At 43.6% G+C, this 21,349-nt stretch overlaps 1 protein-coding gene across 1 annotated transcript in view; it reads right to left on the minus strand.

The window, feature by feature from the left end:
- The window catches only part of NOM1 (nucleolar protein with MIF4G domain 1), a 35,886-nt gene extending 15,159 nt beyond the window's left edge, over window positions 1-20,727 (minus strand). Inside the window, exons 1-4 of the mRNA XM_073629938.1 lie at window positions 19,684-20,727; window positions 14,667-14,791; window positions 5,932-6,127; window positions 591-914 (exon numbers count right to left, since the gene is read on the minus strand). Of these exons, the coding sequence (XP_073486039.1) occupies window positions 591-914; window positions 5,932-6,127; window positions 14,667-14,791; window positions 19,684-20,580 (1,542 nt within the window). The 5' untranslated portion in view covers window positions 20,581-20,727. The remainder of the gene's footprint in view (window positions 1-590; window positions 915-5,931; window positions 6,128-14,666; window positions 14,792-19,683) is intronic.
- Between the last annotated feature and the right edge of the window lie 622 nt (window positions 20,728-21,349).

Below are 21,349 nucleotides of genomic sequence, written 5' to 3' on the forward strand. Positions count from 1 at the left end.
ACTTTTATAAGTTTTATCTTCCCAAAGACAAATATCCCACAATCTATCTTCACAATCACTCCTTATTCATGTCATCAGTTTTCGGCAGAACCTGTATTTGCCAGCAACTATTTTCAAGTATGAATCACATGAAGGGCAAAATTAGAACCAAAATGCCTGACGAGCACATTGAGAATTAATTGGGAATTGCTACTGCATCCATTCACCAGATTTTGATGTGTTAGTTTATGAAAAGCAGTATATTGCACTAGTTTTATGTTGTTCTTTTTTACTTTTACTCCTGTATTACTTTTATAATAAAAAATATTACAAAAAAATGTTTTTCGTTACTCAGATATGTACATTATCTATATCAATGATCGTTACCTTGTGATCTGCCTGACTTTTTCTGCTCATTAGCTATCCTTATTGTATGTCTTCTTCCAATGTGGCCCAGGAAAGCTAAAAAGGCTGGACATCCCCAAATTAAACTGTTCAGAACCAGTAAACAGTTTTGGGTAGACCTGTTCTTAAACCACACATATAAAATCCTAGTCAAGGTATAAACTCTTAGGTCAATAAATGAATACATAAATTGTTTTTTTTTTTACCCGAGTCTGATCTTGGAATTCCTTATCTACAGCATTCGCCTTGTTTTGTGCCACGCTTATCAACTCCTTCAAAGCCAGAGCATCATCCTTTCTCAAGGAGAAGCCAACATTTTTCAAAAGCAGCAGGATCAGCTCTATGTTTCTCTCTGTAAACGTGGACACCAGTAACTTCAGTATGTCAAACACCAGGCGAGCGTCAATGACGTGGAAGTTGTACAGATGTCCTATAATGGTCAGCAGGTTATCACACTCTTTACTTTCACCAATGTCTTGATGCAGGTCATGAAACTGCTGTACTACCGATTCCAAGATATGCGCACCAACCTAAAAAGAAGGTCACAAGAAGGTTATAAAATATTCAACGCACACAGTCTGAGGTTTGCTTCTTTTTTTAAGGGAATGTATGGAATTTGTGGAAGCAGGTGCTGTTACCTGCCTAGCCGCGCGAATACCCCATGATATGAAATTTGGGACTATCTCGGCATTAGTTAATGACACAAAAGTAAGGAGAAGGATAAGTAAAAAAATATATAAATTTTAATAATTACAAACATTACAAATCATAGTTACAAAATAGTGCATATTTGAAACATACTAAAATCAGTTACATACACCACATTGGACGTAAACATTGACGGAAAAGACCGTAAAGTTTCTTGTACAGAGGGGTATATGGAATTGTTTCCTCAACCAGTTTCGTGTTTAGAACCGCTTCTTCAGGAGGGATAAGTCTAAAATTAATAATTTGGGCAAGACAAGATTAAAAATTACACAGCAAAAGGGGATAAAGAACACAATACAAAAATAATAACAATGTGGAAAACTGGCTCACCAGCTCAGACGTGTTCAGTGGAAAAAATGGGACCCCATGCAGATCCCCCCACGGTGGACACGGGGGATTGTGGACAGGTTCTGATTAAATAGGTAATGACCAAAATGTAAATACCAATAAACAAAAGGAATAGGGGAGTGCTCACCTGGGTGAAATAATGAAAAAGGGAGAAATGAAGGAATGACAGAGAGTGAAAAAGGGAAAGGAGGAGAGGAGAGGGAAAAAAAAAAGGGGGGGGGGGGGGGGAGGAGAAAAGAGGGGAAACAAGAAAAAGGAAAGGGGGGAAAAAAAACAGCAAGAGGGAGGGAAGGGGGGGGGAGGAAAGGGAGGGAAGAGGGAAAGGGAAGGAAGGGAGGGGGGGGAGGAAGGAAAGGGGGGGAAGGAAGGGAGGGGGGAGGGAGGAAAGAAGTGGGGGGGGCGCAGTGGGGGAGGAAAAAAGGGGAGGGAAAGGGAGGGGAGGAGGGACTGGGGGGATGAGGACAGAGAAGGGAGGGGAAAGCCAGGGTAAAAGAAGGATGGGGGAGGGAGGGGGAGGGAAGGGGAATAACTACACCATCTATCCCCTTCCCTCCCCATCCTTCTTTTACCCTGGCTTTCCCCTCCCTTCTCTGTCCCTCATCCCCAGTCCCCCCCCCTTTTTTCCTCCCCGCTGGCGCCCCCCCCCATTCTTTTCCTCCCTCCTCCTCCCCATTCCCCCCCCCCTTCCTTCCCTTTCCCTCTCCCCTCCCTTCCCCCCCCCCCCCCCTCTTGCTGTTCCTCTCCCCCCTCCCCTTCCCCTTTTTCCCCTGCTCCCCCCCCCCTTTTTTTTCCCTCTCCTCTCCTCCTTTCCCTTTTTCACTCTCCGTCATTCCTTCATTTCACCCTTTTTCATTTATTTCACCCGGGTGAGCACTCCCCTATTCCTTTTGTTTATTGGTATTTACATCTTGGTCATTACCTATTTAATCAGAACCTGTCTACAATCCGTGTCCGCCGTGGGGGATCTGTATGGGTTCCCATTTTTTCCACTGAACACGTCTGAGTTGGTGAGCCCGTTTTCCACATTGTTCTAATTTTTGTATTATGTTCTTTATCCCCTTTTGCTGTGTAATTTTTAATCTTGTCTAAATCCAAATGATTAATTTTAGACTTATCCCTCCTGAAGAAGCGGTTCTAACCGCGAAACCGGTTGAGGAAACAATTCCATATACCCCTCTGTACAAGAAACTTTATGGTCTTTTCCGTCAGTGTTTACGTCCAATGTGGTGTATGTAACTGATTTTAGTATGTTTCAAATATGCACGATTTTGTAACTATAAATTTGTAATGTTTGTAATTATTAAAGTTTATATATTTTTTACTTATCCTTCTCCTTACTTTTGTGTCATTAGCTAATGCCGAGATAGTTCCAAATTTCATATCATGGGGTATTCGCGCGGCTAGGCAGGTAACAGCACCTGCTTCCACGCCTTTACCTCTTGCTCTTTCACACTTATTCAATCGGGATGATGACATTGATCTTTGTTTTGTATATTTATTGATCTGAGGCTATGCTCTTTTTTCAATGTATGGAATTTAACACAAATTGTTAGACTGTGTAATAATTTTTTTTGCTGGCTAGCTGGTCAGTATGCAGAGGGTAAATTTGTTTTGTTTGTTCTCGGTAAAGCCTTTCCATGTGCACTTTATTACGCTAGTTATAAACAGGGGCAGTTGCTGTTTTTGTTTAATGTATGGCAATCTTTTTATTGAAGGAATTAGAAACACTGCATATGAATATCTCATATTTCCATCTCCATGGATCAGGTGGCACACTCAAAGCCACTCCTTCAGAATATCTGTAAAGAAGTTTACTGCAATGCTGTGAATAGCCTGTATTGTGCATAGGTCTGAACAACCAAAGACCAATTATACACACAAAAAGGAAATAGGAAAGTCACACCATCTTTCCCTTCTCTGTTTCATATTTAACACTTTCAGCCAGCAAGTAGTGACATGGGAGGCTGCTTTCAGCCTATTCCAATCTACTATGGGACACCCCTTCCCCATTTACAAGCTCATACAGATTTTCAACTTGAGTTTAAAAGTGAGCAGGCAGTACGGATTTGTCTTAGACCCCTTTCACAATGGAGCATTTTTCAGGCGCTTTAGCGTTAAAAAAAAGCGCCTGTAAAGCGCCTGAAAGAAGCCTCATCTGCAATCCCAATGTAAAAGCCTGAGCCCTTTTACACTGCCAGCGCCCGAAAAACGCTGGTAAAGCACCGCTTAAGATCCCTTTCACACTGGGGTGTTTTTCAGGCATTTTTCAGGCACTGGCAGTGTGAAAGGGCTCGGTCCATCGGCTCACCCAGCCCAGTGGCAAAAACACGAAAGCGCTGCAAAGAAGCTGTTTGAAGGACTTTTTTTGATGCCCTGCCAGCGCAGCGCCCCAGTGTGAAAGCACTGGGGCTTTCACATTGGGATTGCAGATGAGGCTTCTTGCAGGTGCTTTACAGGAGCTTTTTTTTAACGCTAAAGCGCCTGAAAAATGCCCCACTGTGAAAGGGGTCTTAGAAGATCACCTAGGAAGCACTATAAAGACAATGCTGCATTTCGAGATTTCATAATTTGCCACGTCACGAATGTTAATTCTCCATTACAAACGCTAGTTTACAAGACTGACCGCTTCTGCTTCCGAGCATGCATGTTTGTACTTTGGACTTTTGTCTGACGGACTTGTGTACACACGATTGGAAAATCCGACAACACACATTTGTTGGCGGCAAATTTGAGAACATGCTAGCCAACATTTGTTGGCAGAAAGTCTGACAACAAATGTCCGATGGAGTGTACACACGGTTGGATTTTCCGCCAACAGCCTGACATCCAACATTTCCTTCGGAAAATCCGATTGTGTGTACGGGGCTTTAGTCTTTAAGTAGTAAACTGACCTCATTTGCAGACAGAAGTTCTTCCCTTTGATCTAAACGAAATGTTAAAATGTTTCTCTTTATCTCTCAGCACTGAGGGATGTTGATAAACATTTGCCAGTGTTCTGTCGAAAAATGCCTTCGCTGGGTCTGCGCATGCACAGTCCATCGGAAGCATTATCCGATGCTGTGCAAACAGCGGAGGGAGAACGTATTTGTCAGATTGTGCCTCGCTGTTGCGGGGCGGGTTTTCTGTGTGCTGAAGGCTGTGTTGTGTGTGTGTGTTGCACGGCAGGTTTTGCCTGTATGTAAGTGCGGGGTGCAACAAACACACACACACACACACAAAACCTGCCCTTCAACATACTGAACCCGCCCCACAACAGCGAGGCATAATCTGACAAGTATGTTCTCCCTCGGCTTTTTGCAGATCGTCAAATACTGCCTCTGACGATCTGCGCATGTGTTGTGCTGAGGTCACGCCAGCTGATCAGCATATCAGCTGGAGTGACATTGTGTACTGTGCATGAGCAGACCCATCGGAGGCATTTCTCGATAGAACAATGCCTTTTTTTTTTTTTTTTTTGACAGCTCTGAGCAGAGAATGGCTCTGCACTGTTTACATAGAATCGTGGAAATGCTTGATTAAAATCGTGAGGGGGGGGTTGAATTGAGATTGAAATTTTTTAACGATTAATCGTGCAGCTCTACCGCAGAGGTATCAGTAATTGGTATCGGCAAGTGCTTGAGCACAAGTAATGGTACAAAACAGGTATTGGTGCATCCCTACCAACGACAATGCCGCACAACCCACTCGATACCCACCAAACTCCACCGACACTAATGGACGGCCTGTCAACAGTTTTACGAGGAAATTACAGACTTTCCACTGAAATCAGTGGAGTTGAGAGCAGCCATGTACTTTATAGGAGGTGCAAATCACTGGACTGAAGATTTTGAAGAGAAACAAACGTACATTAGGATCTTACTTATCCTTTAAATGTAGGGAGCAACTACAGTCAGCCAGTGAACTAATAATACTATTCACCACAACTTTAAATAAAAATGCTAGCAGGTAACATTTTTTGGTAGCAGAGGCTTTGCACATTTTATCTCACAAACAACTTCTTTACCTGTCTACGAACATTTTTTGTTCTATGTACACAGCCTGCAGCTCGTATGCAGTGAAAATTGCTAATAATGGAGCTGGGAATTAGAATGATATAGTTCCAGCATACATGGGCTGAAGGTAAATGTGGTAGTCCAATGGCTGAAGAAAGAAGAGCAGAAGTTTGCAACAGAGACAAAAGAGTGATGAAGAGGAGAAGTGGACCTTGCAGCACTGGTAGAAGCCAAACTAAGGAGGAAAGTCTATTATAATATGCTGAGCATACTTGCACATTATGACAAATGCACTGGGGACCCGCTGCCGCTTTAATTCAGAAATATTCCATGATTTATTGGGATTGTGAATTACATAGAATCTAAAGCATTCAGCTTCTAGCTCACAGCCTAAGGTCAAATCCTTCTTGGCATGACAGTGCAAAGAGATAAATATTTCACTTTAAAACCATATTTTCCATTAAGGCAATATATGATAACAGTTGGCAAATCTTGTTACCTCAATCCCCACTGTATGATGTAGTATAGCAATCAGAAGCACGTGTTCCATCATTAGTCGGTCTGGCATTTTGGCCGGAGTAATACAAGCATTGAGGAGAACACTGGTTAAGGTATCATTCATGTCCTTTCTACTGTTGGTCATGTACAATTCTTCAAGCTGTCCACTGATAGAGGCCATGTTTGGTTCACTCAGTCTACAGGAAGAAAAGAAAAAGGTCAGCATTCTTTTACAACATGTGGAAAAGATCACTAATGTTTTCAGGAAAATATTTAACTGGATCACTACTTCCCAGTACAGGAGAACGGCCATATCTATGTTCAACGTAGCACTGTGAACTTTGAGAATTGCCGCTCCCAAGGAAACATAAATATTCTACTACATGGATTATTGTAGTATTAGGGATTAGTCATAATAGAATTTAGGGGTTTTCATTTAATTGGTAAAATTGTTAAGGGATTTGTCTAATTTACATATGATTTTATTGCCAGCTGCAGCAAAAATCCAGCATATTCTGGAGGCTGGATTCCAGAGATAAAGTTTAGGTACACCTGTCACAAGAGAATTACGTAGGCTGCTGCTGTTGACCTCTTCTTTGGAGAATGCTATTTTTTTTGGCTTCAGTGCTTTTCCTGTCATCGACTGGGAACAAATACAGAGATAAGGAATTCTGACTCTCACTTAGGCTGGCCATAGAAGGATTGAATTTCAGCTGATTCCTGCTGCCAAAATTCAAGCAGTGGGTGGCCCTGCAAGTAGCACACAGCTCAACAAAACCAAATGAAAAGTTATCGGAAGGACAGTGACTGCTTCCTTTCAAATGCAGTCAATATTCAGGTATTTAGAGAGCCGTAGTTGCCTGAATGCAATAGATGGCAGTGGAGATTCCTCAATCCAGTCTCAGTCTCCCTATAAATTTAAAGCAGCCTATGGGGAGGTGCAGACACTATGGCTCTTTCCTGAGAGGCACTGTCACGAGTGATGTGCAGTTTTACAAAAGCAGGATAATTAAAGCTGGATGAAGATACAACAAGAACTCTGCTCCACTCTAAAAGACAACAAGCAAACCAGCATTTGACATTTATTTTATATGAAGTCAGATTCCCACTCTCTATCCACTAACAAGTGCCTTCGTCTCTTCCTTCTCATATCGGTGTCTTCTATCCTCAATTTATCCTTACTCTACCCCTCCTCTCTACCCTACAGCATGCGCATATTGCCCTCGCTCCTACCCTCTCCCTACTACTGCACCCATCATCTCCTGCATTTGCTGCACCCACATGCTGACAAACACCAGAGCCGTTAGACATGTGCGCTCATGCACATCCCACTCCCATCTTGCCTTCCTCACCCTCCTTCTAGTCTCAAGTGACATTTCTCCTAATCCTGGCCTGGCATTTTCCAACTGCAAACCACATATCCAATACCCATCCTCCTCTGGCAATCACAGCAATCCGCTCAGTTTAATTTTTATCCCCCTGCTTCTCAAACCAGCCCCCCAATCTCATGCACCCTTTGGAACAAGCAACATCTGTGCATGACCTTATCTCTCATGGCGTTAACATACTTACCATAACTGAAACCTGGCTTCAAAATTTTAACTCTTCTCCTGCTGCCCTCTCCCATGGTGGCCTCCATTGGACTTACTCCCCCGGAGTGAGGACAGAAACGAGGTGGAGCAGGATTCCTTCTATCCCCACAAAGCACCTTCCAGGTCCTTCCTATCCCTACCTCTCTATCCCTCTCTTCTTTTGAGATGCACTGCTTTCGTCTGTTTTTCTCCGCATTTCTCTGAGGATGCAGCAATTTATCTGCCTCCTGGACCAGTATCGCATTTTTTTGATGACTTCGCTGCCTGGCTACCCTACATTCTCGCCTCAAATAACCACTATCATTCTTGGTGACTTCAACATTCCTGTCACTGTTAACAGCCCAGCTACAGCTCAACTTCTCAAACTGACCTCATCCTTTGACCTAACCCAATGGACACATACTTCCATTCACTCCAATGGTAATACCCTCGACCTTGAATTCCCCCATCTCTGCAATCCTCACCAACACCCCCTTTTCCTCTCTCTAAACACAACCTCATCAGTTTCACTGTATCCTTGCCTCAACTAACCATCCCTCCAAGCAGCAAACGATCACTTGTAGGAACCTTCACCACTTTAACCCTTCTCTTCTCTATTCTGTTAATGACCACCTATATGACATAATCTCTCCCCTGTCCACTCTCATCATCACTGGATGCACTTGCTCCTCTAACCACAATCAGAATCAGGCCCCGACCGCTACAACCCTGGCAAACGGACAACACTAGAATTCTCAAGAGACATGGGGGGTTATTTACGAAAGGCAAATCGACTTTGCACTAAAAGATCAAAGTGCACTGAAATTGCACTGAAAGTGCACTTGGAAGTGCAGACGCTGAAAATCTGAGGGGTAGATCTGAAATGAGGGGAAGCTCTGCTGATTTTATCATCCAATCATGTAAAAGCTAAAATGCTGTTTATTTTCCTTGCATGTCCCCCTCGGATCTACAGCGCCTGCACTTCAAAGTGCACTTTCAGTGCAATTTCAAGTGCACTTTGCACTTGTAGTGCAAAGTTGATTTGCCTTTCGTAAATTGCTGTGCTCTTGAACAACTGTGGCGTAAAACCAAATGCCTACAAGACTTCACCCTATATAAATATGCCCTTCTAAAATACAATTCCTGCCTCCATGCTGCCAAACAAGCCTACTTTGTTTCTCTTATTAATATCTTGTCATCCAGTCCCCGTCGGCTCTTCTCAACCTTTAACTCTCTGCTTTGTCCCCCACCCCCTCTACCCACTAACTCACTCACTGCCCAAGAGATTGCCAATCACTTCAAAGACAAGATTGATGCAATTCGTGAGGACACCTCCACTGTGCAGACACCTTCCCCACCAAACATACCTTGCCTAACAGCACATTCAACACTCTCCTCTTTTGAACTGGCTACTACTGAAGAGGTTACAAAACTTTTCTCAGATGCCCACCTAACCAATTGTCCCCTGGATCCTGTTCCCTCACAACTACTACGGTCAACCCCTTCTTCTATCCTATGCTCCCTCACTCACATCTTCTCTCCCTCTCTAGTGGCACCTTCCCCTCCCCTCCAAAACATGCACAGATCACTCCCATACTTAAAGAGCCCTCACTGGACCCTACCAACCTGAACAACTTAAGACCCATCTTATTGCTCCCATTCACCTCTAAACTTCTAGAACGCTTGGTCAACAACCGTCTTAGCTCCTACCTCAGTGAAAATAACCTTCTTGACCCCTTACAGTCTGCTTTTACAGACTGGCTTTTGCGCGCAGCACCCCATGGAAACTGCCTTACTATAACTCAATAACGATTTACGAACTGCTAAAACCAATAGCCACTACTCCATACCCGCTACTACTTGAGTTCTCCGAGACCCGCTCCTTCTCAATAAACTCAGTTCCCTTGGTCTCCAAGATTCTGCTTTATCCTGGTTCTCTGCCTACCTATCACAGCGCTCCTTCAGTGTTACATACAACTCTGTCTGCTTCTCTCCATTGCCCCTTTCTGTGGGGGTCCCCCAAGGCTCTGTTCTTGGACCCCTTCTCTTCTCCATCTACACCTCCTCCCTTCGTCACTTGATAACTGCCCACGGCTTCCAATACCACTTATACGCCGATGACACCCAAATCTGTCTACTCCTCACCTCACTCCTTCAGTCTCCTCTCGAATTACTTACTAACTGACATATCAGAATGGATGTCGCACCCCTTCCTTAAATGAAATCTCTCTAAAACCGAGCTATTAATATTCCCCCTGGCCCGTGCCCCCCTCCATGAGTTTTCCATCAAAATCAACAATGCAACCATCAGTCCCTCCCCTCACGCCAGGGTACTAGGTGTAATCCTAGAGTCTGACCTGTCCTTTCAGCCCCAAATCCAATAGTTGTCAAAATTTTGTAGAATTCACCTCCGCAACATCTCTAGAATTCGCCCCTTTTCAACAAATGAAAACATCAAGCTCCTCATTCACTCCCTTGTTATCTCTCTCCTTGGCCTGGCTCTCCATAGGCTATCCCCTCTCCAGTCTGTCATGACTGCTGCTGCCAGGCTTATACACCTTACCCACCGTTCAGTGTCTGCCAACCCTCTCCTCCAATCCCTACATTGGCTCCCAATCACCCAGCGAATTAAATTCAAAATACTAACCACAACATACAAAGCCATTCACAACTCTGCCCCGAGCTACATCACCAATCTTGTCTCCAAATATCACCCAAACTGTCCTCTCCACTCCTCCCAAGAACTCCTACTCTCAAGCTCCCTCCTCTCCTCCTCCCATGCTCGTCTCCAGGATTTCTCCAGAGCCTCTCCCATCCCCTGGAATTCGCTACCCCAACCTGTCCGGCTATCCCCTAAAACTCATCTCTTCAGGGAAGCATATCACGCCTCCAACTAATCTTTTACCACTTCCATCAACTCATTCCCCACAGTTACAAACTTTTGTACCACCTGCTCCACCCAATTACATTGTAAGCTCTACTGAGCAGGGCCCTCTTAATCCTCTTGTATTTTATTGTATTATAACTGTATTGTCTCCCTTTTATATTGTAAAGTGCTGTGTAAACTGTTGACACGATATAAATCCTGTAGAATAATAATAATATTGTGAATCTGGTAATCAGGACATGTATGGCTACCTTTACAACATGCAAATGATGAGTCAGTACCTCAAAAATACCGAAGACAGATACAGCCAGCTTTCTAGCATTTTTTAAAAGGAAGCAAGCATGGCAGCCCCTATACTTGTCTCACAAGTATACTTTAAAGAGGAGCTTCCAGGCTTCTTCAGAAAAATTAAAAGTCAGCAGCTACAAATACTGTAGCTGCTGACTTTTAATATTAGGGCACCTACCTGTCCAGGGATCCAGCGATGTCGGCACCCGAGCTGATTTTTTTCAATCAGCTATCAGGTGCTGCCGCCGCCATCTCCACTAAGTGAAACCGGTTCACTACTGCACATGCGCAAAGCGTGTTGCACTCTGTGAATGGGCTGGCTGCGGGGAAAGGAGGTGGGCCGAACGTCTGGCTCAGTTCGCTGCTGCAAAGTGAGTCGGAAGTGGGAGCGGGTACCCCCCCCCCCCCCAAAAGTGCCAAATGTGGCAGCGGGGTGGGGGGGAGGGGCAGACAAGCAGAGCTTCCCCTTTTGGATGGAGCTCAGCTTTAAATATTTAGAAAACTCTACTACAGGAAATGAGCACACTGCCCTTGCTATAAATGCAAAGACACAGTCACTTTACCCTACAGGGGCATGAAGGAGATCAAAATATTTGCATCATACTTATATGTTCAAAAAATAATTTATATATATGCTATTACACACTAAAAAAAAAGGGGACTTTGCAAGGAAAGCACAGACTAGGGTTGTCCCGGTCCCGATACCCAGTATTTTCAGGAGTACTTGTACTCGTGCAAATGCTCCTGATGCCCAGTTAGATACCTGGACACTCAGGAAGAATCGGTGGTGGGGAAGTTATAATCACCGATCTCCCTCTGTGGCTTTCAATAAAGCAGCTGATATGTCATTTACCGGCTCCTTCCTTTTCCGAATGAATAGAGTCAGTGATTACTGACTCTGTCCATTCATAACTGAGCATAGTAAACTGTGTTTACGGTGCTTCAGTTTATGAATGGATAGGAGCCGCTGTCTACTCTTCATTCATCTTGAGTGCAGCTGAGGCTGCTGAGAAAGGGACTGGGGAACCTCTAGCCTCAGTCTCTTTCCATGTCTCAAAGGGGAGGTGTCAGGGTCTGTTTAGACCCCTGACAACTCACCAAAGCCCCCCTACCCTAAGACTGAATAAAAAAAAACAAAAAAAAAACAAAAAAAACACATTGTAATAAATATTCTAAAATAAAATTGTTAAAATAATAAAACATAAAATAAAAAATACATAAAATAAACACTGACACTGACTGTCCACTCCCCCCCCCCAAAAAAAAAAAAAAGAAAAAAGAGTGGTATCGGGACAACCTAGCACAGACCGATAGTAAATATCTGTCAATGACACAAAAAAGTGATTCTGCACCAGGTTTCATTGTAACCATCTTTGTAAACTCCCTTCGGTGTACTCGTGTATATAAATAAAAGGCAGCGATCCTGCACTGCACCAGCAGGTGGAACTTTGAGTGAAATATTAAATTGTAGTGGGGTGTCAAATTTGTAAAAAAAAAAAAAATAATAAAATAATGTTTTTGCAGGTAAAAAAATGTGCATTTTTTTTTTTTTTACTAGGAGCCTGCAAAGCATTGCACCTATGATCAGCACATGAACTTATCCTTGAAAGTGGTTATAAAGCCAAAACAGTTTTTACCTCAATGCATTCCTTGCATTAAGGTAAAAAAATATTTTACAGCCTCCATAGACACACACAGTTCTGGAGCAATCATGCAAGTGTGCCCCCATAGCAAGCGGCTTGCTATGGGGGGCACATGGAGAAAAGCAGAAGCCAAGCTTCCCGCCGGGAAACCCCAGAAGAGGAGGATCAGGGCCTTTCTGTGCAATACCACTGCACAGAGCAGGTGAGTGTAACACGTTTCTTATTTTAATTTTAAAAAAAATTGCCTTCAGTAACACTTTAAGGTGGCCATAGATGGATCAAAATTCATCCGGTTCAGCAGAGACCCCAGGGATATCTGTTGAATAAACAAGTTGTAAAACTTTTATTGATCAGTGGCTACAGCAGCTGATCAGTGTATTGTGACAGCGCCGGTGCAGCTGTCAGAGTACAATGTCCCAGCAGCAGTTGGGATTCCTCCATCCACCTCACTTTTGTGGATGGAGGAATCGGTTTGGTTTATTTTCCATCAACCAGTGGGCTGATAAAAAGAAAAAAAAACAAAAACAAACAACTAATCCTCTTTAGATATTCTGCAGCGTCTCCATTGGCAAGGGAGTCACATCTTGCTCATCTAGCCATTAAGGAAGCAACGTGCGAGTAAGAATTCCCTCTGTGCTTCTGCAGATGTGTCATGGCCCCAAACCTTCATAAGCATTGTCAGCACTGAAAAGTGTCTGTAGCAGCCTTTTCTTCAGTATTTCTCTTTATTTATCCATTTCAGACTCTACATAAATGTTATATTTACCTGTCCAGGGAGCCTGCGATGTCGGCACCCCAGACGATTTTCGGATCGGCTGTCGGGTGCTGCCACCGCCATCTCCATTAAGGATAAACCGGCAGTGAAGTCTTTCGGCTTCACTGCCGGTTCCCTACTGTGCATGCGCGAAGCACGCTGCTCTTTCTAATTGGCCTGGAGGCAGAGGAAGGGGGGGGGGCAAACTTCCAAGAGACGGTGCCGTCTCCCGGAAGTGGGGGTTGGGGACCTGTCAAAAATAGGTCCCTGTCCCCCCCCCTCCCCCTGAAAGATGCCAAATGTGGCACTGCCGGAGATGGAAGAGTAGGGAGCAAATAAGCAGGGGTTCCAATTTTGGGTGGAACTCCATTTTAAACTTTAAACTTTTTTTAGATTTGGAAAAAATGGTGATAGAACCACTGTCAAGTTTTTATTGCTGTCTGTGTCTCCATTAGGGCGATTTACTCTCTGTATCTGTCCCGATCAGCAATGTTAGCCAAAATGAAATGAGGGACAAAATTTTGACAAAAAAAAAAAAAAAAATAGTAAAAAAAAAAAGTAAAAAAAAAATTCCTGCAAGGCAATGTCATAATGTGCTAGTATGCATCACATACTAGCACATTATGAGAAACTTACCTTAGAACAAAGCCCTCCCGTTCCGCGATGTCAATGCTGACATCTTCCCCCAGTCTTCCTTCCGGGTTCGCGGCCTCTGGCTATATGAGTGGCTTGGGGCGAGATGACGCCACTCCCACGCGTGCGGGAACTGCTGTTTTCGGCACAGACTCTGAAGGCCCCGCACTGTAAGCCAGACGATGATGTCATCAGCTGCATGCATGCTGAATATCTCCTAAACGGTGCAAGTATAGGAAATATTCATAGTACCTACGCGTAAACCTCATTATTAGGCTTACCTGTAGGTACAAGTGGTAGTACAGAGAGTTTACTATCACTTTAGGGAGGGGATTCTTTCATATTGGAAAGACAATCTTTCACTTCCTGTTGAGTCTACAGGATAGGAAGTGAAGAAAACGCTCCCTAATGAGACACAGATATTAAGTAAAAATCCACTCTATCCAAAATAAAAAAAAATAAATAAAAAAAAGTTTCTTTCTATAGATATACTTTAGCGTTTAAGTAAAGGTCAATTATAACCGAAAGTATTCCTTTCTTTTATAATGTGGTGCAAAGCCTACCTTTCTAAAAAAAACAAAAAAAAAAAAAAAAAAAACAACAAATCTACAGCTGATCAATCATGAGCTAATTAACAATTAGTTAGGAAATACAATAGATTAATGTCCAGGTATCTATTATGGCATAAGGACAGTGATGAGAATGGAAAAAAAAATATCAACTTGCAGTTACAAAGGGTAAACTCCATACATCATCAAATGACCTGCAGCATACGCACACAACAAGAGAAAAATTAATTAGCAGAAGCCTGTGAGTGATTTAAAGTCCATGGAGTTTCATCCTGTCAATTAAAAATATGAACTATAAAAGTAGTTGATGGACTCCAGGCCTGGAGCCAAGACACAGCACACAACTCAGGAGAAAGGACACCATTATTTAGGTGGATCCGTCATGTGATACCTGTTCATCAATCCTTTCACACTCTTCTTCAGCCTCTCCAGTTCTTCCCTCTTCTTAGCATCCACAGCTTCAGAGGACTGCCTAAGCTGGGGAGGGACATACTTATTGCCCACATCTTTGGAGTTCTAAGAAACAAGAATATAAAAAAACACATTTACTGGAAGACCAACAACATTCACCTAGCAACCTATTAGATCCTTCTGTTCACTTTCTAACCTGTACTAGAGACAGCTGACATCTTATCACACGGAATACAATTTCCTCTAATTTATAGAAGACTGTTTACTTAAATACATTGAATCTCTAAATAGCCAAGTAAAGTTAAAATGGGCCAATATTTAAAGTGAACCTGTGCCCAGATCATGCACACTAAAAAATGGATTGGGGTTTCCCTGCATACAATTCATATAGCAGGAGATTGTAACCGGCTATGGAGTCGGTTCACACATCTCTGGTGCGAATTGCACAGGAGTCCTTGAGTCTTCTGGTCCATTTCAGCCCAAAAATTTGGACTGAAATCGGACCTGGAACAATGAACAGGAACACACTGGACTCCTGCTGTGAGCCGCTCTGTGCTGCAGTGTGAACCCAGCCTCAGGGGGTTGTACACATGTAGGAGTCTTCACATTCAATCAATGCTGCACACTATACTGGAGCTGTGGCTTTCATACAGAAGCCATGGTGTTCCTCCTCTCCCCTTATCTTTTCACGGAATGCATTGTATTCTGTGAACCTTTCACATGCTTGTGCTGTTTAAAGGATAAGGGACCAGAGTCCATTTTATAAACACAACCTAAAATGTAATAGAAGGATTTTCTTGACTTTATGATTAATCGTTTAAGCTACTATTAGGTCTAACCGCATGTACATTCTAGTAACTAAAGCTCTAAGAAAGTAAATCTACAGAGACAAACATATGTGAAAGGTCATACCAGCTAAAAGATTTGTAATTCATACATCTATACTAGACGGTACAGCAAAGAGGGCAGCACTACTTCCTCTGTTAGCATTAGGGATTTTAAAAGAAAAAAAAAGGTGCCTCTAAGTGAAAAAGTAAAACTTTAAATTTCCCAAAAGGGTTAAAAACACTTACAAAAGGGTGGATGGGTAGGAGCACATCATATTAGTAATATGGCAGGTGGTCCGGCATTCTGGTAGTCCCAAGGAGTCTCAGGGATATCCAGAGGTGTAATTCTATGGTAGATGGTAGATGGAAGATGGAAGCCACGACTCTCCTGGACGCTGGGAAGACAGCTAGGCTGTCTGAGACAGCATGGAAGCCGAATCCAGGAAGTGACCTCAGTGGGAAGTGGACAACAAACCGGAAGTGAGGTCATCAACATGCAACGCGTTTCGGAACAGCTAATTGGTTCCTTCTTCAAGCAATGACTAAAGGTTACTAGAAGCAGAGCTTCTTATGGTCTGTGGGCGGGCTTTGGGCGGGACTATGGGTGGACATGAACAGGAATAAGGGAAGTACTAAGCTTATAAAATGACATAATGAATACAAAAACAGTGTACTGGGGACACAAAAAGGAAAAACAGAAGACTGACATACAGGGCAAACTAATGTAAAGACATGATGCAAAACAGCACGAGTGATGCGCAACGCAATTAGCTAATATCACAGGAATACAGCTCTGTCATCTGCCCCATGGGCAATCTATTCCTTCCTGAGCTCAGCCGCTGTGGTTACTGAGAAAGCGAGAGAGACAGATCACACACTGCACGTGAGCAGCTTTTGAATGAGCTGGCTTGCTCAATCCTTGTGTTGGGAGCATGCTATTCAGGAAGGATTGGGGGGGGGGGGGGGGGTACACGCCTGCTTAGTCTTGGTTGACAGACCATGCACAACCAATATGTATGGGATGACAAAGGAGCACTTTTCTAAAATCTTAAGAGTGGGTTGTAAAGTGCTTGGGATGCTGCAGTGGGGGGGGGGGGGGGGGTCTCCTGCCTGTGCTTCTTGCAGCCTCCTCTTCTTGGTGTGCCATCATAGGAAGCTTATTCCTATGGTGGAACACCTGCAGGCTCGATTCTGAGCTTCACTGCCTGCGTCAAAAGATGCGGGCAGTGGGACCGGCCCTGCCCCCAGCTCCTTTGTCAAAGAATTTGACTGACAGCAGGGTGAGCCAATAGCTTCTGCTGCTCTCAGCAAAGTACAACCACTTTAAAATGACTATCACTTAAAGATGGGTTCACATTAGCATCTCCCATGTTCCAAAATCTGACCACAGCCCCCAATGATTTAAGTGTTGTGACCCAGACTAGACTGTGAGTTGGCCGGGATAACAGTATGTCTGAAGGCATATTCCAAGCTTCTGTATTTGCCAGTCAACCCCCAGAGAGGGCATTAGAATCTAAATTTCAACAACAAATTTGGTACCACAGGGAGCTGCTGACAGACTCTTGTCATTGGGGTAGATTTACTAATACTGGTGCACTCAGAATCTGGTGCAGCTGTGTATGGTAGCCAATCAGCTTCTAACCTCAGCTTGTTCAATTAAGCTTTGGCAATAAAACTTGTAAGCCGATTGGTTTCTATGCAGAAGTGAGCCTGATTTTGCACTCTCCAGCTTTAGTAAATAAACCCCACTGCCCGATAATATCAGCTAATTTAAAGGGAAACTATCATTGTGTGGTCAAATCTATATTTTCCAACTCATACAAGATTAGGAACTTATGCAGAGTTCCCCCTAGGTTTTTTTCTGCTGGGTGAGATAAAAGCAACCAGGTGGTTCAAAAAAGAAAAATGCAGAATCACTAAGGAGTGGACATCCCGCACAAGTCCTCTATGCAATAGTACAAAGGGTGCGAGTTACTCTTTATAAGTATATCAGGGATCTGTTAAACCCCTGATGTCTCCTCTGCAGTAGTACATATTAGTGACAGTTACTGTTTATGAATACCTCAGGGGTCTATTAGGCCTCTGATGTCTCCTCTAACCCCAGCTTATACAGACTGAAGACAGAGTGCCTGATCTGTTACTTACATGGCCACTGCCACTAGAATTTTGACATTTCTGAACCTGGAAGTGCTTAGAGCTGACAGCTTTTGGTCCAACCTAAGCAGAGGAGATCAGTGAACAGAAGGTACTGATTTCTGTCCCTTCATTATTCTAAATACCCTTGCAAGAGACTACAGAGTGGAATTTGGAGGCCGAAGCAGAGTCTGGTTTGGAAAAAAAAGGCCAGGGAAAAACCTGATGTTTTATATTATTCTATTAGAATAACCACTAACTACAGATAAATCTTTAAGCCTGGCTTGGCTTCCTGAGGGAAGGGACAGAATGGACATGAGCAAGACACGCAGCAATGTACACTGTAGGTGCAGGGACTCACAAGAGGCTCATAATAGGACTGTGGACAGGAGAACCCAACTACAAGTACCATGGCAAGAAAAATGGTTATCTCATGTCTACAGTTAAACTACAACTATACCCATTTCCCTCTCTACAGCTAACCCCTAACTTAGGAAGCAGCAACCCCACAGAGAGCTGTAGAATGTCAGATCTCCACTGCAGAGTCACACCTGTCTCCCTCTGCAGACAAGAAGAACCCGCTAGATTGTAGAGGCAAAATGATCAATCCCCTTTTTTGATAAATTACGCTGTAAGTCCTTTGTGCTAATGACCTGACTGTATGCCAGTTCAAGTCTTTTGGCACTCTAGAACTCCAAGATGACTCCCACCCCATATTACCAAATCTACACTGATCATTCTTAATGCAGTGGAAAGTGGAGAAATTACAATGTTACAGTCTTAAAACGTGATGTTTTTCCTGAATGTGGAAATTTAGCATTTGGAGAATATGTGATATGGACATACATGTGTTTACACTGATGTAAGAAAGCATTGCTGTATACCTGAGTGTAGCTGTATACAGCCAATCACATCTATTGCCAGTTATATGTGCCATCTGCAGCTCCTGCAGTGGAGGAAAGAATGCAGAATTTTATGTTAGCGCATATTTTAAAGTGTAAGTTTAGCTTTTCAGAAAAAAATGAAAAAGGTGAACACCCTCCCAACTTTTGCTGGTTCCTACTGTACTTACCTCTGTGCAGCACTGACCAATCAGAATCGCTAATCTGTCCCAGAAGCCCTGCAGAAAAAAGGGGGGAGAGGAGTGGGGATTATACATTCCCAGGCCACTTCACCAGCTGCATGAGCACTGACAGCTCAGCACTCATGGAGGTAAGTACAGCAGGGGCCAGGAGGAGGCTGGAAAGGGTGTACGGTGTTAGTTGACATTTTCATTCTTTTCTGAACAGGTGAACCAGCCCTTTAAAACTCAAACTATTTGTGTAAATGAGGCCTAAAAAAGTAAGGAAAAATCCTGTTCCAGTGACGAAAATCATAAGGGCGCCGGGTCAGCATAGGATAAAACCAAACATGTTTATTCCGATAGACACTTACATGTTAAAATCATGAGGTTCTGTATGCATAGTGCATTGTGAGCTGGCAACACAGGATGGGATGAACTGTGGTGCAAAGAGCCACAAAGCCGGACCCACTATGTTGGATGGAATCCAAGGGCGTCTCCGGCTGTCACACACGCCGCTGTATGGAACCACGAGCGAGCAGAGGAGGCCCCCCTATCGGAATAAACGTTTTATCTAATGCTGACGAGGCGCCCTTATGATTTTCTTCATGTTCTTGAAGGATCCCCAACCACTTTGAAGAGCTGCCGGTGACTGTATCCTTCCTGACCTCCCCCCAGCTAAAAGTCCAGTCCTTCCACTGCTACACATCATCCACATCATCAAATTTGTAATCGATTTGTCCATCCTCACGGCGAAGTAGCGTTGATTACTCGCTATCCATAGCTTGTTTTTTTCTATATGTTCTGTTCCAGTGACAGCTGTGAAAGGTGAGATCCCGCACACTTAGGAAAGACAGCCTCGTTTTGTGTGTTCCCAGCACAGGAAGTGGGGGCAAATCTCCCCAACTGGGACACAGACAGCAATGACGCATGACAGGTGTTCTGAACATTGAACAACCATCTCACCAATATCATACCTTATTATTGACAGTCACTTCCTCTTCATCTCCACCATCTGACTCATGCTGTAATGGATCATCCTCTTCATCATACTCCTCCTCCGATTCCTGGTCCACACCATCATCTTCTTCACTTTGTTCCTCTGGAGAATTATCCTCATCTTCCCCCTTCAGACCATCCTCTTCTTCTTCTTCCTCCTCCTCCTCCTCACTCTCTCCAATTTCATCCTTCAAATCTTTTTGCAGGGGATGATGTGAAAGTCCCCAGATCTTCTCAGCAGTGTCCTCCTCCTCCTCCTCTTCATCATACAGCCCAGACACAGAGCCCCCCGGCTCCAGTGCCCCCAGAATGTAATCCAGACCATCCTGAGTAAATGCCTGGGGCAGGGAATTCTTATTTTTCCTCTTATTCATCCTCAGACTCTTCTCCAGCTTCTTGATCTCCTTCTCCTCCTTCTCATTAGCCTCCAGCAGAGCTTTCCTCCTGGCCTCCTCTCTGCTCATCTTCTTCTTCTTCCCGGCCTCTGCTCCCGGCTTCTTCCCGGCCTCTGTCCCCGGCTTCTTCCCCCCAGCAGGCCTCTGCCTGTCCTGTCCTCCAGCCTCTGCTCTGTGGACTGAGGGTGTCCGGGGATCATTGTCCATGGGAGGACCATGTTCTTTGGGTTGGGCAGGCTGCTGGGAGCTCCCACACCTCCTCTCATAGTACTCCTTCCTTCTCAGCTTCTTGGACAGGCGCTTCTCCTTCCTCAGCTCCTTCCGGCTCTTCCCTCTGCCTCCAGACCCCGAGTGTTCCTCTGATACCCGGCTGCTGCTCTGGGACCCGCCGCCCTCTGCCTTCTCCACGAACGTCTGTACTGACAGCTGCAGCTTCCGAATCTTTGCCGGCCGAGGCCCAGCAGGGACCTTCCGCTTCATCTTCCTTTTTAATGTCCTATATTATACAGCGCTGAGCCGATAGCATAGCAAGCACTCAGCACTCACGCCTCGCATGGGCGCCGCCATGTTGGAGACAACGAGCTACTTCCGTCCTGTAGAGCGGCTGCAGTGACAGCGTGAACGGAGCACATTCGGCACAGCGCCCCCCGCTGGACACTCTGAGCTGTACATGTGTCTGATAATTGGTCTACAATACATTATTATTATTATTATTATTATTATTATTATTATTATTATTATTAATGTTATTATGTTATGTTATTTTTATTTTATTTGAGGTGCTTATATAGCGCAGTTAGTTTACGCAGCACTTTACATATATATTGTACATTTACATCAGTCCCTGCCCTCAAGGAGCTCACAATCGAAGGTCCCTAACTCACATTCATACACATACTATTATATATTATAATACTAATATTACTAGTATTATTATTAATTAATATTATTTGTATTATGATTATTATCATTATCGATATTCATTTATTATTAATATTTGTAATATATTAACTAATAGTATTATTATTACGGCTTCTATTATTTTTTTTAATTATTATGACTATTATTATTATTATTATTCATTTATTATGATTATTTGTATTACATAGTAGGTAAGGTTGAATAAAGACAACTGTTTATCCAGTTCAACCTGTGTTGGTGTGTGTGTATAAAAATAATTTCCCATATCCCTGTATATTGTTTTCGCTAAGATGCCTGTCCAAGAGTCTTTTAAAACCATCCATACTTC

Source organism: Aquarana catesbeiana, linkage group LG05 (genome assembly GCF_042186555.1).
Source record: "Aquarana catesbeiana isolate 2022-GZ linkage group LG05, ASM4218655v1, whole genome shotgun sequence".
NCBI classification, from domain to species: Eukaryota; Metazoa; Chordata; class Amphibia; order Anura; family Ranidae; genus Aquarana; species Aquarana catesbeiana.